Source organism: Silurus meridionalis, chromosome 24, assembly GCF_014805685.1.
Source record: "Silurus meridionalis isolate SWU-2019-XX chromosome 24, ASM1480568v1, whole genome shotgun sequence".
NCBI lineage: Eukaryota > Metazoa > Chordata > Actinopteri > Siluriformes > Siluridae > Silurus > Silurus meridionalis.
The window spans coordinates 9,696,430-9,713,906 of record NC_060907.1 but is presented as its reverse complement, the minus strand read 5'-3'; the positions used below and the strand labels follow the sequence as shown (position 1 = coordinate 9,713,906).

The following is a 17,477-nucleotide window of genomic DNA, read 5'->3' as shown; positions in this document are numbered from 1 at the left end:
CTTAAACACAAAGCGCTCTCTCTCTCTCTCGCTCTCTCTTTTTATATATATATATATATATAAAAATTAATTTCTTTGCTTTTTTTAAATTCTAGATCGTCAAGTCTGCACATCCTGGTTCTCCATCAGGGTCTGATAAGAAGATCGAGCACAAAAAGTCTACCACAGTCCAGGTGCTGAATGGCGAGCTACCCGTGGATTCAGACAGCACTTCCCTCGACAACGGTTCTGCAGAGGAGAAAAGCAGTAAGAGCATCTTCTCCTCATCTCCTTCCGGCTCTCCGGCCGCCAGCCTGGAGTGTGACCCGGAAGTGAAAGAGGGCTTTCTCTGCCTCAGTGAGGAAGATGAAGGTCAGGGTGAACAAGATGAGGCAAAAGACAAAAACGAGGAGAAGATGGATGTGGATCCTGAGAAAGAGGAGAATAAAGAGGGAGAGAGAGGGTGTAATGTGGCAGATGGCACAGGTAATTAGTGCCTATTTGTGACTAGTGAAAAACCTAATCATATTTTTAGAGTACCTGCAGGTGGTACTTAAATAATAAAAATAAAAAATAAAAAAACACATTGAGGAATGAAAATCAATGTTGAACTGCAGGTAGTTCCGCTTGCACGGCTGTGCAGAGATGTTTTGCAATTGTATGCACCAGTTCTTGGGCAAGAGGGAGTGCTTTTGCACGTGGAACATTTTGTATAATTTTTAATGTAGTGTCAACTTTTTTTTTTTTTTTTTTTCCTCCTGTGATTAGGACAGTAATGGAGTATCATGTCTGACCATTTAATAGCTCAGGATGTGATACTGAAATGCTTTCAAGTCTCAAACATGTGGGATGCTTTAACACAAGCTACTCTTTGGATGAATTATAAGGTACTAATTTCATACCTGCAAGTGGTGTTTTGCTAGGAGTTTAAGATGTAGGATTGATTTTAAATCTCACTATCAGCAGGGGTTTTGGGGAATGCTGTTTAGCGCATTAGTTGAATCAGTGGTCAATTAAACATCTGCTTGGTGAAGAAGCACAGGTTGCACAAGGCTTTATAAATTGAGTTTTCATGCAGTCACAACGAGGAGTCGTAATCACTTAATTGTGCATAATTGTCGATCACATTGCCTGTTGAGTGTGTTATTGTGAAGGGAGTGTGGCTATTTTTGTTTTCTTTTTAAAAAATGTGTAATTGGGGTGAATTGGAGCAAAATGTTTAACAGGCATCATTAAGGCATCATTTCTTGAAAAAAATTACATTGTGATGCTTTAAGGAAAGCAATCAGTTTAGAGCAGAAAATAAAAATTATAAATCCAAAAAAAGTTAAAATAAATATAAATTTTTTTGACTTACGATTGAGTTGTCGTAACATATATATTAATTGTATGTAGGGGACTGCCTGTACTGGATAGCTTCTGTGTATGCACATATGTATAGTGCAGGATTCTCAAGCCTAAACCTTCTGCCCCCCCTCTATAAACAGGCACCTGCACTACTGGTAAAAAGAGATCCTTGTCACCAGTTGAGGGGAAAGCTGGGGAGCCCAAGGAGGAGAGAGATGGAAAGAGAGCAAGGGTGGAGGGAGTTCAGCTGGAGGCTCAACTGGAGTTGAAGATTACAGCCAACGCAGGGAGCCGTCTGAAACTAGAAAAGGTTAGTTTTTGTTTTATCTTAAATACATATTTCTTTGTTCTATCCCTTGAGATAAAGATTTTGAAAACTGTTAAACACAGTTTTGTGTGTTTATATGGAGAGGTGGAGAGCAGGTGAGTCATTTGTTTATACTTCAATCTTGATTGTTTTTTTCTTCTTTCTCCCAGGTGGTGCAGCAGTTGGTGGAGGAGCGCTTGCGTATGCTGCAGATGACCGTGTTTGATTGTAATTTACAAGAGCTAAAGGACCGAATGGAAAAGATTGATGCTGCCACCAAACAGCAGAAAACTGTTCAACACACCCTGCAGGTGAGTCCTAATCGACAGGCTGTATGATCTCATTACTGACACATAGCCATAAACCTCCAAAAGTATGTGTTTTCTCTCTTTAAACTAGTGCGTTTGGGCTGCTTGACCATGCCATGCCATATGAGTGGATGAAGCTTATTTCTAAAATGGAAAAATGTCATAGCCATTAGCTTCCATGCCAAATTTCAAGGTTTATTATTATTTTTTTATTAAATGAGTTTTGAAGGCTACTCTATTTATATGAATGTTTTGTGGTGCTCTTGCATACATTTTGATTATTTTAACCAGGGGTCTTTTTATATGGTTTTAATGTAAATGATTACGTCAAAGGCTCAATTTGCACTTGATGCATATTAGGAACATTTGTTAGATGTTGACAGACTTTGAGATGGAGACAAATACATTCTCCCCGTAATTGGGGAAATGGAATGAACACATTTGTTCTACAATATGATGAATAATCAAAATTTGTTCTGTCTACCCAAAAGCTTTAACATTATTGCAGGTCTAAAATGAGCATAATTCACCACTTGAGAAATGTGAAGAATAAGGAGAGCTGAAGCTAATCCGCTTTCTTTCAGAAAAATTGTGAGGGTGACCCCAAACGTTCAAAAAAAAAAGTGAAAAAAATTTTACACTACAATTTTAAAAATTGTAGTTTATAAATGATCCTGTAACTTTGAAGCCCTAATCTTGGAGACTGTACTATATAAAGTATTTGAGTATCACCACAGTAAATGCATAATACTGTAGAAGGCATCTGTGTTTAATCACCTTGTGTTCAAGACAGAAACATTAAAACTAAATATTTAAACCAAAATAATTAAATCAGTGTTTTAAAAGAAGATTGAAATGCTGTAGTCTTGTCAGTAACAAATCTTTTCACTGGTTTCAGAGTAAGATTGCACGACTTACCAAGAAGTTTGGAGCTGCTAACCAGGCATCTGAGAATTTCAAGAAAGTCCAAGAGGTGAGCAGAAAGATTGCAGTCAAATCATTTAAACTTGAATATTTTTTTTTTTTTTTTTTAAACAGCAAGAACATTTAAAAATGGACTAACTGTGCAATTTCTTTAATGGAAATACATATTTGCTTTTTTCTTTCTCTAATAGGCTGCTGCTAAGCCTACTCTCACACCCACGACAGTCCCGACAATGCAACGGTGAGCGTTTCATTGCATTTTTGCTAATTAAGAATAGCTAGAGGTGTCAGACATGCTGTTGTCCTCAGGCTATCGCAGTCTGAGCAATAAAGCCAAGAGTGTTCTAACTTTGACATTGTGATCTATGAAACTGAAAATGATGTTTGGTGTCAGCGGGAAATGTAAAAGTTTGCGGGGGAGGGAAACGCAATGTTTAAAGACCAAGTTTTTAGCTTGGGACAAGTGCTGCTGAAAGTGACTTAAATTAACCAGTTAAACTTCAGTGTGCAGACATTTGCCAAGGGAATACACATCACAGATGGTGTACAAGTTGTGGACTTTCATGATTTTTCACCATAAACCGCTGCCTATTAGAGCACTGTTAGAAATTACCATAAGGCTTTTAAATCCATGTTATTCTTTTTGCTAATAAAATGACACCATGTTTCGTAATATTACAGTGGTTGTTCTTGGAGGGGGAAAAAATCATACTGCTTCTTGGGGCTTCTGTGAATTACTTGTTACTCATCTAGAAATACACTGGCAAGCAGAAAGTTGGAAAAACTTGGAATAATTGAAATATACTTAGCCTGTCATTTCTTGTTTCCATGGAACTGAACACAACCAAACAATTTATTTGACTAAAATATTTTTTTTTAACTTGCAATTTTTTTTTCTCTTAAAAGATAGAAGCAGTAACAGCATTCTTCAAATCAGAAAATACTATTTACATAAATGCTACATAAATGTAAACCCCAAAAAAATATTAAAAATTAAAATAATAAATTGGTTAAATCACAGGCCAAAAAAATGCAAACAAATGTACCTCTTGTTGAGACAGCTCTGATTGTGGTTTAATACAAACAATCTTTACCAGCTGCGTGTCCCTTTGCGCCACCTGCTGGTGATATCTTTAACAGGATCAAGATTATATATATATATATATATATATATATATATATATATATATATATATATATATATATATATATATATATATATATATATATATATATATATATACATACATACATACATACATACATACATACATACATACACACACACACACACACACACACACGTACATTTGTGTGTGTGCTGAACAGGCATTATGGTGGCTGGCTGATTTTGTATTTTCAACCTGGAAAAAAGTGTATATTCATATAAAGAAAACTAACCAATGGCACGGTCCTATGTAATAAGGTGTGTTTATACCCACATTTGTTTGCCATTGAATAGCGCATTGTAATATATAACAATTGTTTGGTTCATTACAGCAATGTAAGGACCACACTGGACCCTAAGCCATCCACTCTTTCTGCAGGATCCAATTCTACTGGTAAGTGAAAAACTGTTGATGAATGTTAGCTAACTGTTGATGTTAGCTTTAAAACTGTCAGATTAGATTTTTTTAAAGTTTAAAAACCTTTGTGTCTTTTAGCTACCCCGACTCAACCCAAACCTCATTCCACTCCAAGTACACCGACTTCCTCGGCAGTGGCCACACCTGCGCCCATTCTTCAGCTTATAACCACAACGACAAACTCCACACCCTCCTCCTCCAGCTCCTCTCTGAGTGGCCAGGCAAGTACTCTACTGTTGCAGCAACGCCCAAACACTGGGGCCATGACTACTAGCACCGTAACATCAGCTGGCCAGCCGATGTCTATCCAGCCTTTGCTGATCCAGTTGCCACTGGCCATGGCTAATGGCCAAGGTGGGACCCTAGCTGGAGGAGTTGGCCTGATTCCCGTGTCATCCTTGGGCACAGTTACAAGTCTTAGCAAGGCCAAGACCACGACAGCTACCACTTTTATCCTGCAGAAGACATCAGGAAGCGTTGTGACCACGTCTTCATCCGCTCCCCCATCCTTGATCTCATCAGCGACCTCAGCAGTGACACAGATGCCACCAAGTAGGCCAATATACCAGGGTGGCACAGGTACAGCGAACTCTCCTAATGCTGGCATCTCTGTGACGACAGCCCGTGCCCCAGCGCAGTGCGCCACTGTGGTCGGAATGGCCACAGCTTCATCGTCCCCAGCGAGCACGGGTCCTGCTGCAACAGGCTCAGCGGCAGCAGCGGCAGCTGGGCCACCATCAGCCTCTGAAACGGCATCCAAAACAGGTGTGTGATCTTTAACATGGGGTTATTTCATTAGAACATATTTTTATTACATGTGCTTTTGGAATTCTGCTTGCATGTGCAGAAGGAAAAGACAATTCTATCTATCAGTTTCTCTCTCCATCTATACACTATCTTGCTCTTCATTTCAGATAATCAAGCCATTCATTCTGCTCCAGCCAAATCATCTGCTCAGGTAAGCATACCAGTGCTGGTGCGTTAAAGTTTTTGCCGTATCATGATGTTAATGATTACGTAAATCAAATTGCTATAATGCACTGGTGTCAAAATCAGGACCGGCTCACCATTTTCATGTAGCGCACGAGAATTTCAAATGCGCAGGATTGTCTCAAATAAGGTCTATACTAATTTAAAGTGCACATTGCCCATAAACTAATCTCCGATCCAGCCGCTAGAGTGCAGTGTTTCTAAAACAGTGTTTGTCACCAATTTTTTTTCAACGAGCGGAGATTAGAAAGATCAACAACCCCAAAATTTCCAAGAACAGAAAATTTGACTCTGATGGAATACAATTTAATGAAAGATAGGAAAGCGAATTGTGTTATGAGGCAGTGTCTGTGGTAAAGGAGTATAAAATAAGTTGCCTTTTGATACCAAATGTGGCGCTATGTATGCTAATTGTACCCTTTAAGAAAAACAACAAAAAAAGCAGACTGCAATTGCAGCAGGAAATGTTTACTTAAGCTACAGCCAGAAATGTTAAAACAACTTAGCCTGCAGCTTAGACTGTTTTTTTTTTTTTTAAGATTTTGGCCCCTAATGTGATTTAAGTTTGAAGGTTCCCTGGTGGTCTAGTGGTTAGGATGTGGCGCTTTCAACACTGCGGCCTGGGTTTGATCCCCGGTCAGGGAACCAACCCCTGCCATTAGGGTTGTACAAGCCTTAGTGCCGGTCCCAAGCCCGGATAATTGGGGAGAGTTGCGTTAGTAAGGGCATCCAGCATAAAAACATGTGCCAAATCAAACATGCGGATGGTCCGCTGTGGCGACCCCTAACGGGAGAAGCCGAAAGAAAGTTTAGTTTATGTGATTAAGTTTGACATCCCTGCTATAATGGATTATATGTACCATAATTTCCGGACTATAAGTCGCTACTTTTTTTTGCTTGTTTTTAACCTTGCGACTTAAACAATAAAGCGGCTAATTTATGGATTTTTCCTGGGTTTTTCCCAGTTTCACAAGCTACATGCTGCCAAAAAAAACAGAACCCCGTAACATTAGACCAATGAAATTGCCGAACGGGTTAAGGTTAACCAATAAAACTTTTTATATTAAATAAAGTGCGCTCCCACTGAATCATTCTGATTAAGGTAGTGATTTTTTTCATGTACACACCCTCATCATGGCAAAGACACGAAGAAATGCATATGATGCAGCTTTCAAGTTGATGGCGATCAATCTGGCTGTTGAAAAAGGAAATAGAGCTGCTGCACGGGAGCTTGGCCTTAATGAGTCGATGATGAGACGTTGGAAACAGCAGCATGAGGAACTGATTCGGTGCAAAAAGACGACAAAAGCTTTCAGAGGGAAGAAAAGCAGATGGCCCGAACTAGAAAATGAGCTTGAAGACTGGGTCAACGCGCAGAGAGCAGACGGCCGAGGTGTTTCAAATGTGCAGATCCGACTGAAAGCCAAAGCGATCGCCACCGCAATGAAGTTTGAGGATTTTAGAGGTGGACCATCGTGGTGTCTCAGATTTATGAGACGTAAAGGCCTGTCCATCAGGGCACGGACGACTCTGTGTCAGCAGCTCCCTCCCGACTATGAGGAAAAGGTTTCAAACTTCAGCAAATTCACTCATGCAAAGATAGCGGAGCATTCCATCGGCCCGCACGACATCATAAACATGGATGAGGTTCCTCTGACGTTCGACCTGCCTCTCACTCGGACTGTCTACAGCGATGGCGAATCAGTCGTTACTCTAACACCTATGCACTTCACCTGTGTTCTGAGCTGCACGGCATCGGGAGAAAAGCTTCCACCAATGGTGATATTTAAACGCATGACGATGCCAGAAGATAAACTCCCGAGAGCAATTGTTGTAAAAGTCAACAAGAAGGGATGGATGACAGAAAGCCTAATGAATGAATGGCTGACACAGTGTTACGGCAAGCGACTGGGAGGATTTTCACACAGGAACAAGGCATTGCTCGTTTTGGACAGCATGAGGGCCCACATAACAGATTCTGTGAAAGAAGCCATCAAGAGGACAAACTCACTCTCAGCTGTGATTCCTCATGGCACAACAAAGTATTTGCAGCCACTCGACATCAGTGTAAATCGTGCATTTAAGGTGGCGCTCCGTGGTCAGTGGGAGGATTGGATGACAAGTGAGGAGAAATCCTTCACTGAAACGAACCGCATGCAGAGAGCAACTTATGGTCAAATCTGCCAGTGGATCCTGACCGCGTGGCGCGCTGTCAAAAAATCTTCTATAATCAACGGGTTTCGAAAGGCTGGACTGCTGCATGTTGAGGAGGGCAGCACGAGCTTAGCAGAGATTTTTCCCCCAGATGAAAATGAGAGCGACAATGAAAACAATCCTGAGAAAACCTCGAATGAAGCAATTCTGGGGCTGTTCAACTCCGACACCGAAGATGACGACTTCAGCGGTTTCAGTGAGCAGGAGGATGAAGACAGTGACTTTCTTGGTAGGCTACTGTTTTGTTACAAGCTGTGTTACAGGCACTGTCTTTCATTTAAAAGCCTGTGTAAAGTTCATTTGTTTCAATGTAGGCATCTGCGGCTTATAGACATGTGCAGCGTATTTATGTTCAAAATAAAAAACATTTTTAAAATTCAGTGGGTGCGGCTTATATTAAAGTGCGCTTAATTGTCCGGAACTTATGGTATATTACAATATCTGATTCAGGGTTTTTTCTTTTTTCTCTTTTTCACTTTTAAACACAATTGTTCAGCTCTTAATGAAGTGTATAGGAAAGCAAAAGCAGTTACTTTAAGGGTGATATTGAATGGCAGAGATTGCAATATTTTGCCCCATTGCTGGTTTCAAATATTTATTAAATGTTTTCTTTACAGCCTCGTCCTAAGGGCTCGGTCATTGACCTAACTGAGGATGATGATGATGTGCAAGGTAAATTACAACTCCACTTAGCTCTTGGTGCACTTTTCCCCTCTTTGTTTACTTACTCATATGGACGTTCACTCCCTTATTCTTGCTCATCTGCTACGTGTTTTCTAGTTACTGGTGTGCAGAAGGCTACTGCTCCCACCATTCCCACCAATACCCAGCGACCACCAGGGCCTCCCCCATCACTAGTGAGCTCTACCTCTGTTGGTGAGTTTCTCCATCTCTCTCTAAATTTACTTGTGCCAAAATAATAAACAAGGAAAGAAAAGCAGTTATTTTTACATGGATTAGTTTCTTTTTGCTCTTCAGTTTTATCTTCAGGTTGATGCTCATTTAATTTTCTTTTTCCATTTTTTTTTTTTTTTTTTATCCTTACTATTACTTCATTTAAACCTCTGGGGTCGACAAACGCACAGGCGCGTTTTGGGCAGTTTCTTTTTTCTTTCCTCATAACACCATAAAAACCTTAAATAACTGTCTTTTTTTTTTTTTTGATCATACAGATAAGAGCAATACATCATTCGAATCTGTAAAGTGTCTAATTTTATTTGTATACACTCCTAAAAACAACAAAACTTTGTGCATTTTGTAAAATAAACAGACAGGGGGCGCTCTTTGCCGTCTCGGTCATCTCTCTTCAGCCACAAATAAAGCGACCTTAATCTCAGTGAATACTTGCCTCACGGACTTAAATATATGTATAAAAATACTTCATGTCTACTTTTTAAATAAATCAAATCGAAAACAAATATTCTGTAATTGTTATCCGTATAAAAGTTGTAAGAGGTACAGTTTCTCCTGTATCACCACATTATCGCTAATGTGATCTCAAGTGTTGTTCATATGGAAATGATTTGAGGTGAGGCAGGTAATCATGTACACGCCCCTGAAAAATGGCATAAAACTTCAAGCTTCATCCAGGAATTTACCTACTTTTTCTGCGCGTTTGAATGATTGCACACTACATGGGTGAAGAAGCACTTCGGACTGTTCTGGAAATTGAGGAAGAGTTTGCCTTCTCAGAGGAAGAGTGCGAATCAGATGACGGACAATTGCATTTTGAAGAGCGTCTGGACCCAGCAGAGGATCTATTTCCTGATGAGTAAGCCTTTTATTCTTGCCTTCATGATTTGAAAATGTTGCTCGGTTACATTTATATAGAAAAAGCTAAATTTTTAAACTTTTTCCAAACAGGCTAAATTCAGCTAATTAGAGTAAAGATTTGTTGAAATATGACATTTCATACTTACAGGCCACATGCAGTTTTGAATGTTGTTCAAAGCATGTATATAACCTATGCTATATAGAAACATAAGTATAATAGACTACAATATCTTTTACAAAAATTAACCATTGTTCAAAAATATTTTACATTTTGCAATGTTAAGACTATATTTTCCCAAATGGTGACATTTTTTTACCAACAAAGCTACTGTTCTGCTCTGATGTAATTGTTTTGAATATAATTCCCACACATTGGTGTTCGTGACTGTCTGAGGTGTAAATAAAATCTGTATGTCTTCAATAAGTGACCTATCGACACATGTATGCGCATCCATTTTTAGCAGTGATGCAATTTATTAGCTTATCAGTTTTCAACTCCAGTCAGAACCTTAGTGTGCATTCACTAGATTTTCATTAATTTATTAATTGTATGATAAAATGTGTGCTATGTGGTAGTGTTCTTTTTTTTTTTTTTTTCCTTCTATAAATTAATTAGTATAGTGCACATCACAATGTTAATAATAAAGTAGTTTTTGTGTAAACAGCATGCTTACTATTTATTTTTTTATTTCAGATGTGAGGATAACTGTGCAAAAGAACCTGTTGCAAAGAGAGCCAAAACAAATAAGCAGCCCACACTGTCATGGAAAACAGAGACTGATGATGATGTGGTTCCACAGGCTCTGAAATTCCTGCCTGCACAGGAACCTGGACCACAGTTAAAACCATGTGATGCACATACTCCCATGAGTCTCTTCAAAATGTTTTTTTCTGAAACCGCTGTGTCAACTTTGTGTAAAAACACCAATGCTCAGGCTGCCAGGGCACATGCAAAGGGCCACAAATATAAATGGACAGACGTCGGTATCAATGAGCTGTACTGCTATATTGGGCTACTCTTCTACATGGCCACTGTGAAGATGCGGTCCATCAGAGACTACTGGCGGCAGGACAGCCCTTTCTCTGTTCCGTTTCCTGCAACAGTCATGTCAAGGGACAGATACCGCACTATTTTATGGAATCTGCACATGAGTCACCCAGATGCAGACAAGGACAATGACAGAAAGCGGGGCACAGCTGAGCATGACAGTCTTTTCAAAGTCAGACCCCTCATAGACACTATCCGGCATGCATGTAAGGCCATCTATCATCCAAGAAAAAATTTGGCAGTGTATGAAAGAATGGTGGCATGCAAAGCAAACAAACTAATGACGCGGTATATGAAAGCCAAGCCAACCAGGTGGAGCTTCAAGTTGTTTGTTCTTGCGGACTCATCAAATGGATACACTGTAGATTTTGCTTTGTACACAGAAAAGATCTTTCCCACAGGCCATGGACTGCCATATGATGCTGTGACCTCTCTTTTGGACCATACAGTTTTGGGCTCTGGGTACCATGTATACATGGATAATTTTTACACTAGTCCCAAGCTCTTAACAGACTTGTTTGCTTTGAAGTTTGGTGCATGTGGGACCTACAGAGACAAAAGGAAGGATTGCCCTCGGAATGCAGCTAACTCGCTCACCCAAAAATCGGAGAGGGGATCAATCAGGTGGATTCGAGATGGCCATCTTGTGTTTGTGAAGTGGATGGACACACAAGAGGTGTCTGTCTGCTCCACCATCCATGCTGCCTATACAGGAGACACTGTACAGAGGAAGGTGAAAACACAAGATGTATGGAAGACAAAAAGTATTCCATGTCCTGCACCTGTGACTGCCTACAACCAGCACATGAGGGGCATTGACCTGTCTGATCAGCTGTTACAGTACTACAGTACACAGCACAAAACCATGAAGTGGTACAGAAAGATATTTCTACACTTCTTGGACATTGCTGCCACCAATGCTTTCATTGTACACAAAGAGCTTTATGGCACCATGAACCACAAGGAGTTTATGGAAGAACTAATTGCAGAGCTCTGTGGTGTGTCACAGAAAATAACACCAAAAGGGACCAGTGCTGAACATGTGCCAGTTCCAGGTGCTAAGCAGGCCTCAGGTGCCACTGCTGGTCGCAGGACCTGTGTGCTTTGCAAAGCTAGGGATGGTAGAAGACTGGACACTCCTTGGAAATGCCAGGCATGTGGTGTTCACTTGTGTGTGCAGCTAAAAAGGAACTGTTTCTTAGAGTGGCACAAAGATGTATAGCTGTTTAAATCTGTGTTCTATGTGAACAAGTAGTTAATGCATAGGGTGTATACAGAGCTTTCTAGATTCTGATTGGTTCTTAGGTGGTGTTTCATTTACTTTAACTGTAGCACTAAAAGTGCTTTCATATCCAGGCCGAATTTACTTTTCTTGAAAGAAATATCATAAAACATGTCTATACATTTGCATGTTGTAAAAACTGTTCTCAGTGCTATGAAGTGAAAAGTTTTTGTGTTAATGATTGCACCCTCTCACTTAAAATGTAACTTATTACTGTGATCAAAGCAAAATTTTCAGCACTCAGTCCTCAGTGTCACATGATCCTACAGAAATCATTCTAATATCATGATTTGCTCTTCGAGAAGCATTTTTTAAAAGAGTGGAGTAAATGTTTTTTAGGATTCTTTGAGCGAGAGATCCATAGATCAGCAATAATCTGAAATAAAAAGCTTTTGTAAGATTGTACCCTATTCCATTCAAAACCTTGGAGATCAAGTTTCCAGCAACTATTTTGGATATTGCACCCATTGATGTCTTCTCTTGTTTGTTCGTTCCCAATAAACTGATTTAACTGTGCTTGCAAGTGAGTCTGAAGTTATTTTGCCTGATAGTTAAATGTATACTAAATAAATTACAAACGTATATACATTTATTTTGGCCTCTCATTCTTTCTTGTAGCAATTTTCTGTTACATACCTGACTGAAAGGCTTATTATGTGGGTCTTTGTCGTCTTCAGGTTTGAATCGCCACATTATTCATGATTATTCACTTCTCGCATACAGCAAAAGCAAAAACTTAAGTTCATCATGTCCAGGTTTTAAGTCTTGTAACCAAATGTCCTGTATGTTTTATGGTCTTATTTCAGTAACGTAAAAATTTTAGGTTTTCACTAACCATGCATATACATTTGCTTTCTCAAAAGCACGATCATGTACATGCAGGATGCTCACATTATTGTAGCCCAGTTTGAGCTAATACAGTGTTGGTGTAGCCATTTTATGTTTATGAACAAGTGAAAAAAGCACAAATGTCAGGGCATGTCAAAACTTCTCCAGACCTCAAAACACCCTCAGACCCCAGAGGATTAAGGAAAATTGTCTATTTTGATGTTTGCAGTTAAACCTGTTTTATGATTATTACTTAATTAATTTTATTTATTCATTTTACCCCCAGCAGGTCGCTCAACAGTGCAGCATCGACCCACGGTGGTAAGTGGATGGACCTTTTTATTTTATTTTTTAAATGAAATTATATATGTAAAAACCAAATTTTTATATATATATATATATATATATATATATATATATATATATATATATATATATATATATATAAATAAATAAATAATGTATTGGTAAATTTGTACTAAGCAATCGTTCCACCATTTCTCATCTTTTCAGGATTCACCTTCTAAAACGCGCACAAGTTCTTCATCTACAGCTTCACTTCCTCCGTTGCCATTAGCACCGGCCCCACCAGCTCGTCTGCCCCCAGAGGCAGCGCATACATCTCCTCCTCAGCAGCCTCAGCTAAAGCTTGCACGTGTGCAGAGTCAGAATGGCATTGTGCTCTCCTGGTGTGTGTCAGAGACTGAACGAAACTGTGCACCTGTGGACAGCTACCACCTGTATGCCTACCACCAGGACCAGCAGAGCGCATCAGCAGGATCCTCCACACAGTCACCCTCACACTCGTTGTGGAAGAAGATTGGTGAAGTGAAGGCACTGCCACTACCCATGGCCTGTACTCTCACCCAGTTTGTTTCTGGTTCTACGTATTACTTTGCTGTCAGGGCCAAAGACGTGTACGGCCGCTTTGGGCCATTCTGTGACCCCCAGTGTACCGACGTCATCAACCCACAGTCATAAGTTAATGTCATGATTTGTGTTAGTTAGCGAAGGAAAAATGTGGTGTAGTCGGCAGAAATATCCAAACTGTGGGAGAGACTAAACCGCTAATGATGAGTCAAACTACTTGTTTAGATAGAAAATGTCCCTGAATTTGGATACTTTGTTGAAAATAGACATACCCTGCAGAAACAGACTTGCACACTAGTCAGTAATTTGACGCTATTTTAAGGAAAAAAGGGGTATTGGCACAAGTCTTAATTGTGCCACAAATGGTATTTTTCATGTGTAGAATGACTGTACAGTTAAGTGTTTCAACTAATAGGTCAGATATTTATACATTTGTGTTTTGTCCGTTCCAAACTTTTTTTTTTTTTTTTAAGATTTTCTTTTTTTTAAATAACGTTCAATCCATTGCACATACGTTCCATAAAACAGCATGGTATCAAGCTACATGGAAAGACAATGGTGGCATTATTGCTTTTGTAATGTTCTGTCTGGTAACCAGACGCACAAAGAACAGCCTTCAAATAAAGGTATTTAAAATGGAAAATACAATTGCTGTGACTTGAATTTGTAATTTTTATGTATAAGATTAATATGTAATAAAGAACATTATACTTCTAGTCTGTGTCAGATGCTAGACTGATAGCTTTGTCATTGCATCTTGATGAAATTCAGCAGCAATTTTTCTGTAACTGAACTTCATTGACCTGTGTAGTGTATATAATCACAAATCCTACAATCTACGACAATGGTCCCCAACCCCTGGGACAGGCACTGGTTCGTGAGTCTATTGGTATTGGGTCAATTGGTATCGGGCTGCAGAGAGAATACATAACTTACATTATTTCTGTTATCTGATAATTTATAATAGAAATATTTATCTGATTCTGAACTATGATTTATTTTGGAAAATTTATTTTGGCCAGATTCTCTCTGCCACATCTGTCTGACTCACTCTTGATTCATGTCAAGATGCTTTTCTCGGTCACATCTTACCTACATCCGCTACCTTTATAGTTTTTTGCTGCTTGGCAGATTGAGGTTTAGACGACGGGCAGCCGCATAGCACAGCATCTTGCCTGGGGGCACAATGGAGCGGCCACTAAAGTGTTTTTTTTTTGTTTTTTTTTTTTTTTTAAAAAAACACCGCTCATTTGCACGGTCGTGTAAATGTTTGTTACGTCACCTGGTCGGGACTCAAAGTTTGCACCCACTGCCTGGAGAAGTTCCCTCACTCATACACTCAGAAAGGAGAGGTGGGGATTGTGTGAAGTCATGTTGGTAAAGAGAGCTAAATCCAAATGAAAATTTAAATAGGGTAGAGCTCGTGCTCTGTTTTCTTTTGATTGCTGCTTGGTGGTATCTACTTTAGTACCAACATACAGTTCTGCAGCAAACAGAAAATTTTTAGAGGAATAAATGATGGAACAAACTCTTAAATCTAACTTGCCACACACCCGTGGACTTATTCGCACAATTTTTTTTGAAGTGCAGCAATACCCCGTTTATCAAGCTGGTTACGTTACAAAACCGCGATAAACGGAAAACCATGAAAAACTCATGCCACCGCAAAAATGCTATTTTATGTATACAATACTGTACTACATTTTACTTTTCTAATTATATTTTTATTAAGAAATTTAAATATTTCAACCTAAAAACTCTATAAAAACAATTCCTTAAGTTTTTTTCGGTCTATCGTGCTATCTGCGAGAGACCAGGAAAATTTGCCAAACAAATTGGTTATGTGGCAAATGCAGTTCTGTGATAAACCGGGGGTGTGAGATTCAAACCGTGGTAAAGTGGGAATTACTGTAGTTGAAAAGAAGGTTTTGGGCTTATGATAATTCTAATAGATATCAGTGTTTGACTTATATCATTCTATTAATAGATCAATGTGCTAAGAGTAACATTAGCATCTTTTCACATAAACTGAGTTGATTAAGCAAGAGACATGGAAAAAATTAATAGAAACATAGCCATATTAAAGTAATTAATAAGTACTTGCTACTTATTACTCATAGATACTAAAGAACATTTGAAGGGCATTTATTTTATACTTTTACTCCAGTGAAAGTTTAAAGGGACACTTTTACTGGAGTCATATTTTTCCAATCGTGTTTGCACCGATTGGCCGGACAGAGGGACAGAGCCAGGAAGGATAGGCTGCAAGTTGAAGCAATAAAAGATGGAGATGGAAATGTTTTTATTAGTGAGGAAAGTGTGTTAAGAAAATGGAGGGAGTATTAGGAGCAGCTGATGAATGAGGAAAATGTGAGAGAGAAAAGGGTGGATAATGGTGAAGCAGGAAGTGGATCAGATTAATAAGGAGGAAGTGAGAGCAGCGATGAAGAGTGGAAAGTTGTTAGGACCAGATGACATACCAGTAGAAGTGTGGAGATGTTTAGGAGAGATGGCAGTAAAAAAGTTTTGTGCAGTAGGAACGACAGACTGGTTCAAGGTGAAGGTGGGACTGCAACAAGGATCGGCTATGAGCCCTTTCTTGTTTGCAGTAGTGATGGACAGGTTGATGGACAAGGTCAGACAGGAGTCTCTGTGGACTATGATGTTTGCAGATGATATTGTGATTTATGGTGAGAGTAGGGAGCAGGTTGAGAAGAGGTTGAGAGGTGGAGGTATGCATTCATCTATGATACCACGGGGATTGAGGGCCTTTTTCAACACTTGGGTTTCAACCGGTGCTGCACTTCTCATTAAACAATAGTCTTAACATTCTTTTTTATTTAATACCAACTGGGGAAATAGTAGCTCAGGAGTTAAGATGTTGGACTACTGACAGGGCGGTCATGAGTTCAAATACAAGCGCCACGAAGCTGCCGTTTGGGGCTCTTAAGCAAGGACCATAATGGCCCTTAAATCCCATTTAATGCCATTGGACAGTTCATTTCTGGACATTATTTCTTATTACTAGCTTCCGATCTTTAAGCATAAGGGAGATGTGCAGACCTGCAGTAACTACAGGGGAATTAAGTTGATCATTCACATTATGAAGTTATGGGAAAGAGTAGTGGAAGCCAGGTTAAGAGAAGAGGTGACCATCTGTGAGCAACAGTATGGTTTCATGCCCAAAGAAGAGCACCACAGATGCCTTATTTGCTTTGAGAATGCTGATGGAGAAGTATAGAGAAGGACAGAAGGAATTGCATTGTGTATTTGTGTATTTAGAGAAAGCGTACGACAGGGTGCCAAGAGAGGAGTTGTGGTATTGTATGAGGAAGTCAGGTGTGTCAGAGAAGTATGTGAGGGTGGTGCAGGACATGTATGAGGACAGTGTGACAGCAGTGAAGTGTGCAGTAGGAACGACAGACTGGTTCAAGGTGAAGGTTGGACTGCATCAAGGATCGGCTCTGAGCCCTTTCCTGTTTGCAGTGGTGATGGACAGGTTGACGGACGAGGTCAGACAGGAGTCTCCCTGGACTATGATGTTTGCGGATGATATTGTGATTTGTGGTTAGAGTAGTGAGCAGGTTGAGAAGAGCCTGGAGAGGTGGAGGTACGCGCTGGAGAGGAGGGGAATGAAAGTCAGTAGGAGTAAGACAGATTACATGTGCGTAAATGAGAGGGAGTGCAGTGGAGTGGTGCGGTTGCAGGGAGAAGAGGTGGAGAAGGTGGTGAAGTTCAGGTACCTGGGGTCAACAGTGCAAAGTAATGGAGAGTGTGTTATGGAAGTAAAGAAAACAGTGCAGGCAGGGTGGAGTGGGTGGAGAAGAGTGACAAGAGTGATTTGTGATAGAAGAGTATCTGCAAGAATAAAAGGGAAAGTTTATAGGTCTGTGGTGAGACCTGCGATGTTGTATGGTTTAGAGGCAGTGGCATTGAGTAAAAGACAGGAGGTGGAGCTGAAGGTAGCAGAGCTGAAGATGTTAAGGTTTTCGTTGGGAGTGACAAGGATGAACAAGATTAA

General features: G+C 39.8%; 1 protein-coding gene across 8 annotated transcripts in view; it reads left to right on the top strand.

Annotated features, from left to right (window-relative positions):
- The window catches only part of LOC124377897 (activating transcription factor 7 interacting protein), a 43,926-nt gene extending 29,754 nt beyond the window's left edge, over positions 1 to 14,172 (top strand). For 5 of the 8 annotated variants that reach the window (XM_046837266.1, XM_046837262.1, XM_046837263.1 and 2 more), the window contains 12 exons: positions 96 to 465; positions 1,467 to 1,636; positions 1,804 to 1,944; positions 2,840 to 2,914; positions 3,057 to 3,106; positions 4,366 to 4,427; positions 4,530 to 5,216; positions 5,366 to 5,409; positions 8,273 to 8,327; positions 8,436 to 8,531; positions 9,300 to 9,426; positions 10,123 to 12,274. In XM_046837266.1, coding sequence (XP_046693222.1) covers positions 96 to 465; positions 1,467 to 1,636; positions 1,804 to 1,944; positions 2,840 to 2,914; positions 3,057 to 3,106; positions 4,366 to 4,427; positions 4,530 to 5,216; positions 5,366 to 5,409; positions 8,273 to 8,327; positions 8,436 to 8,531; positions 9,300 to 9,426; positions 10,123 to 11,698 — 3,453 coding nt within the window. In that variant the 3' untranslated portion in view covers positions 11,699 to 12,274. Of the gene's footprint in view, positions 1 to 95; positions 466 to 1,466; positions 1,637 to 1,803; positions 1,945 to 2,839; positions 2,915 to 3,056; positions 3,107 to 4,365; positions 4,428 to 4,529; positions 5,217 to 5,365; positions 5,410 to 6,584; positions 7,885 to 8,272; positions 8,328 to 8,435; positions 8,532 to 9,299; positions 9,427 to 10,122; positions 12,275 to 12,872; positions 12,908 to 13,099 lie in introns of those variants that run through there. The other 3 variants (XM_046837270.1, XM_046837269.1, XM_046837268.1) reach the window with 3 other exon arrangements.
- The last annotated feature ends 3,305 nt before the right edge of the window (positions 14,173 to 17,477 follow it).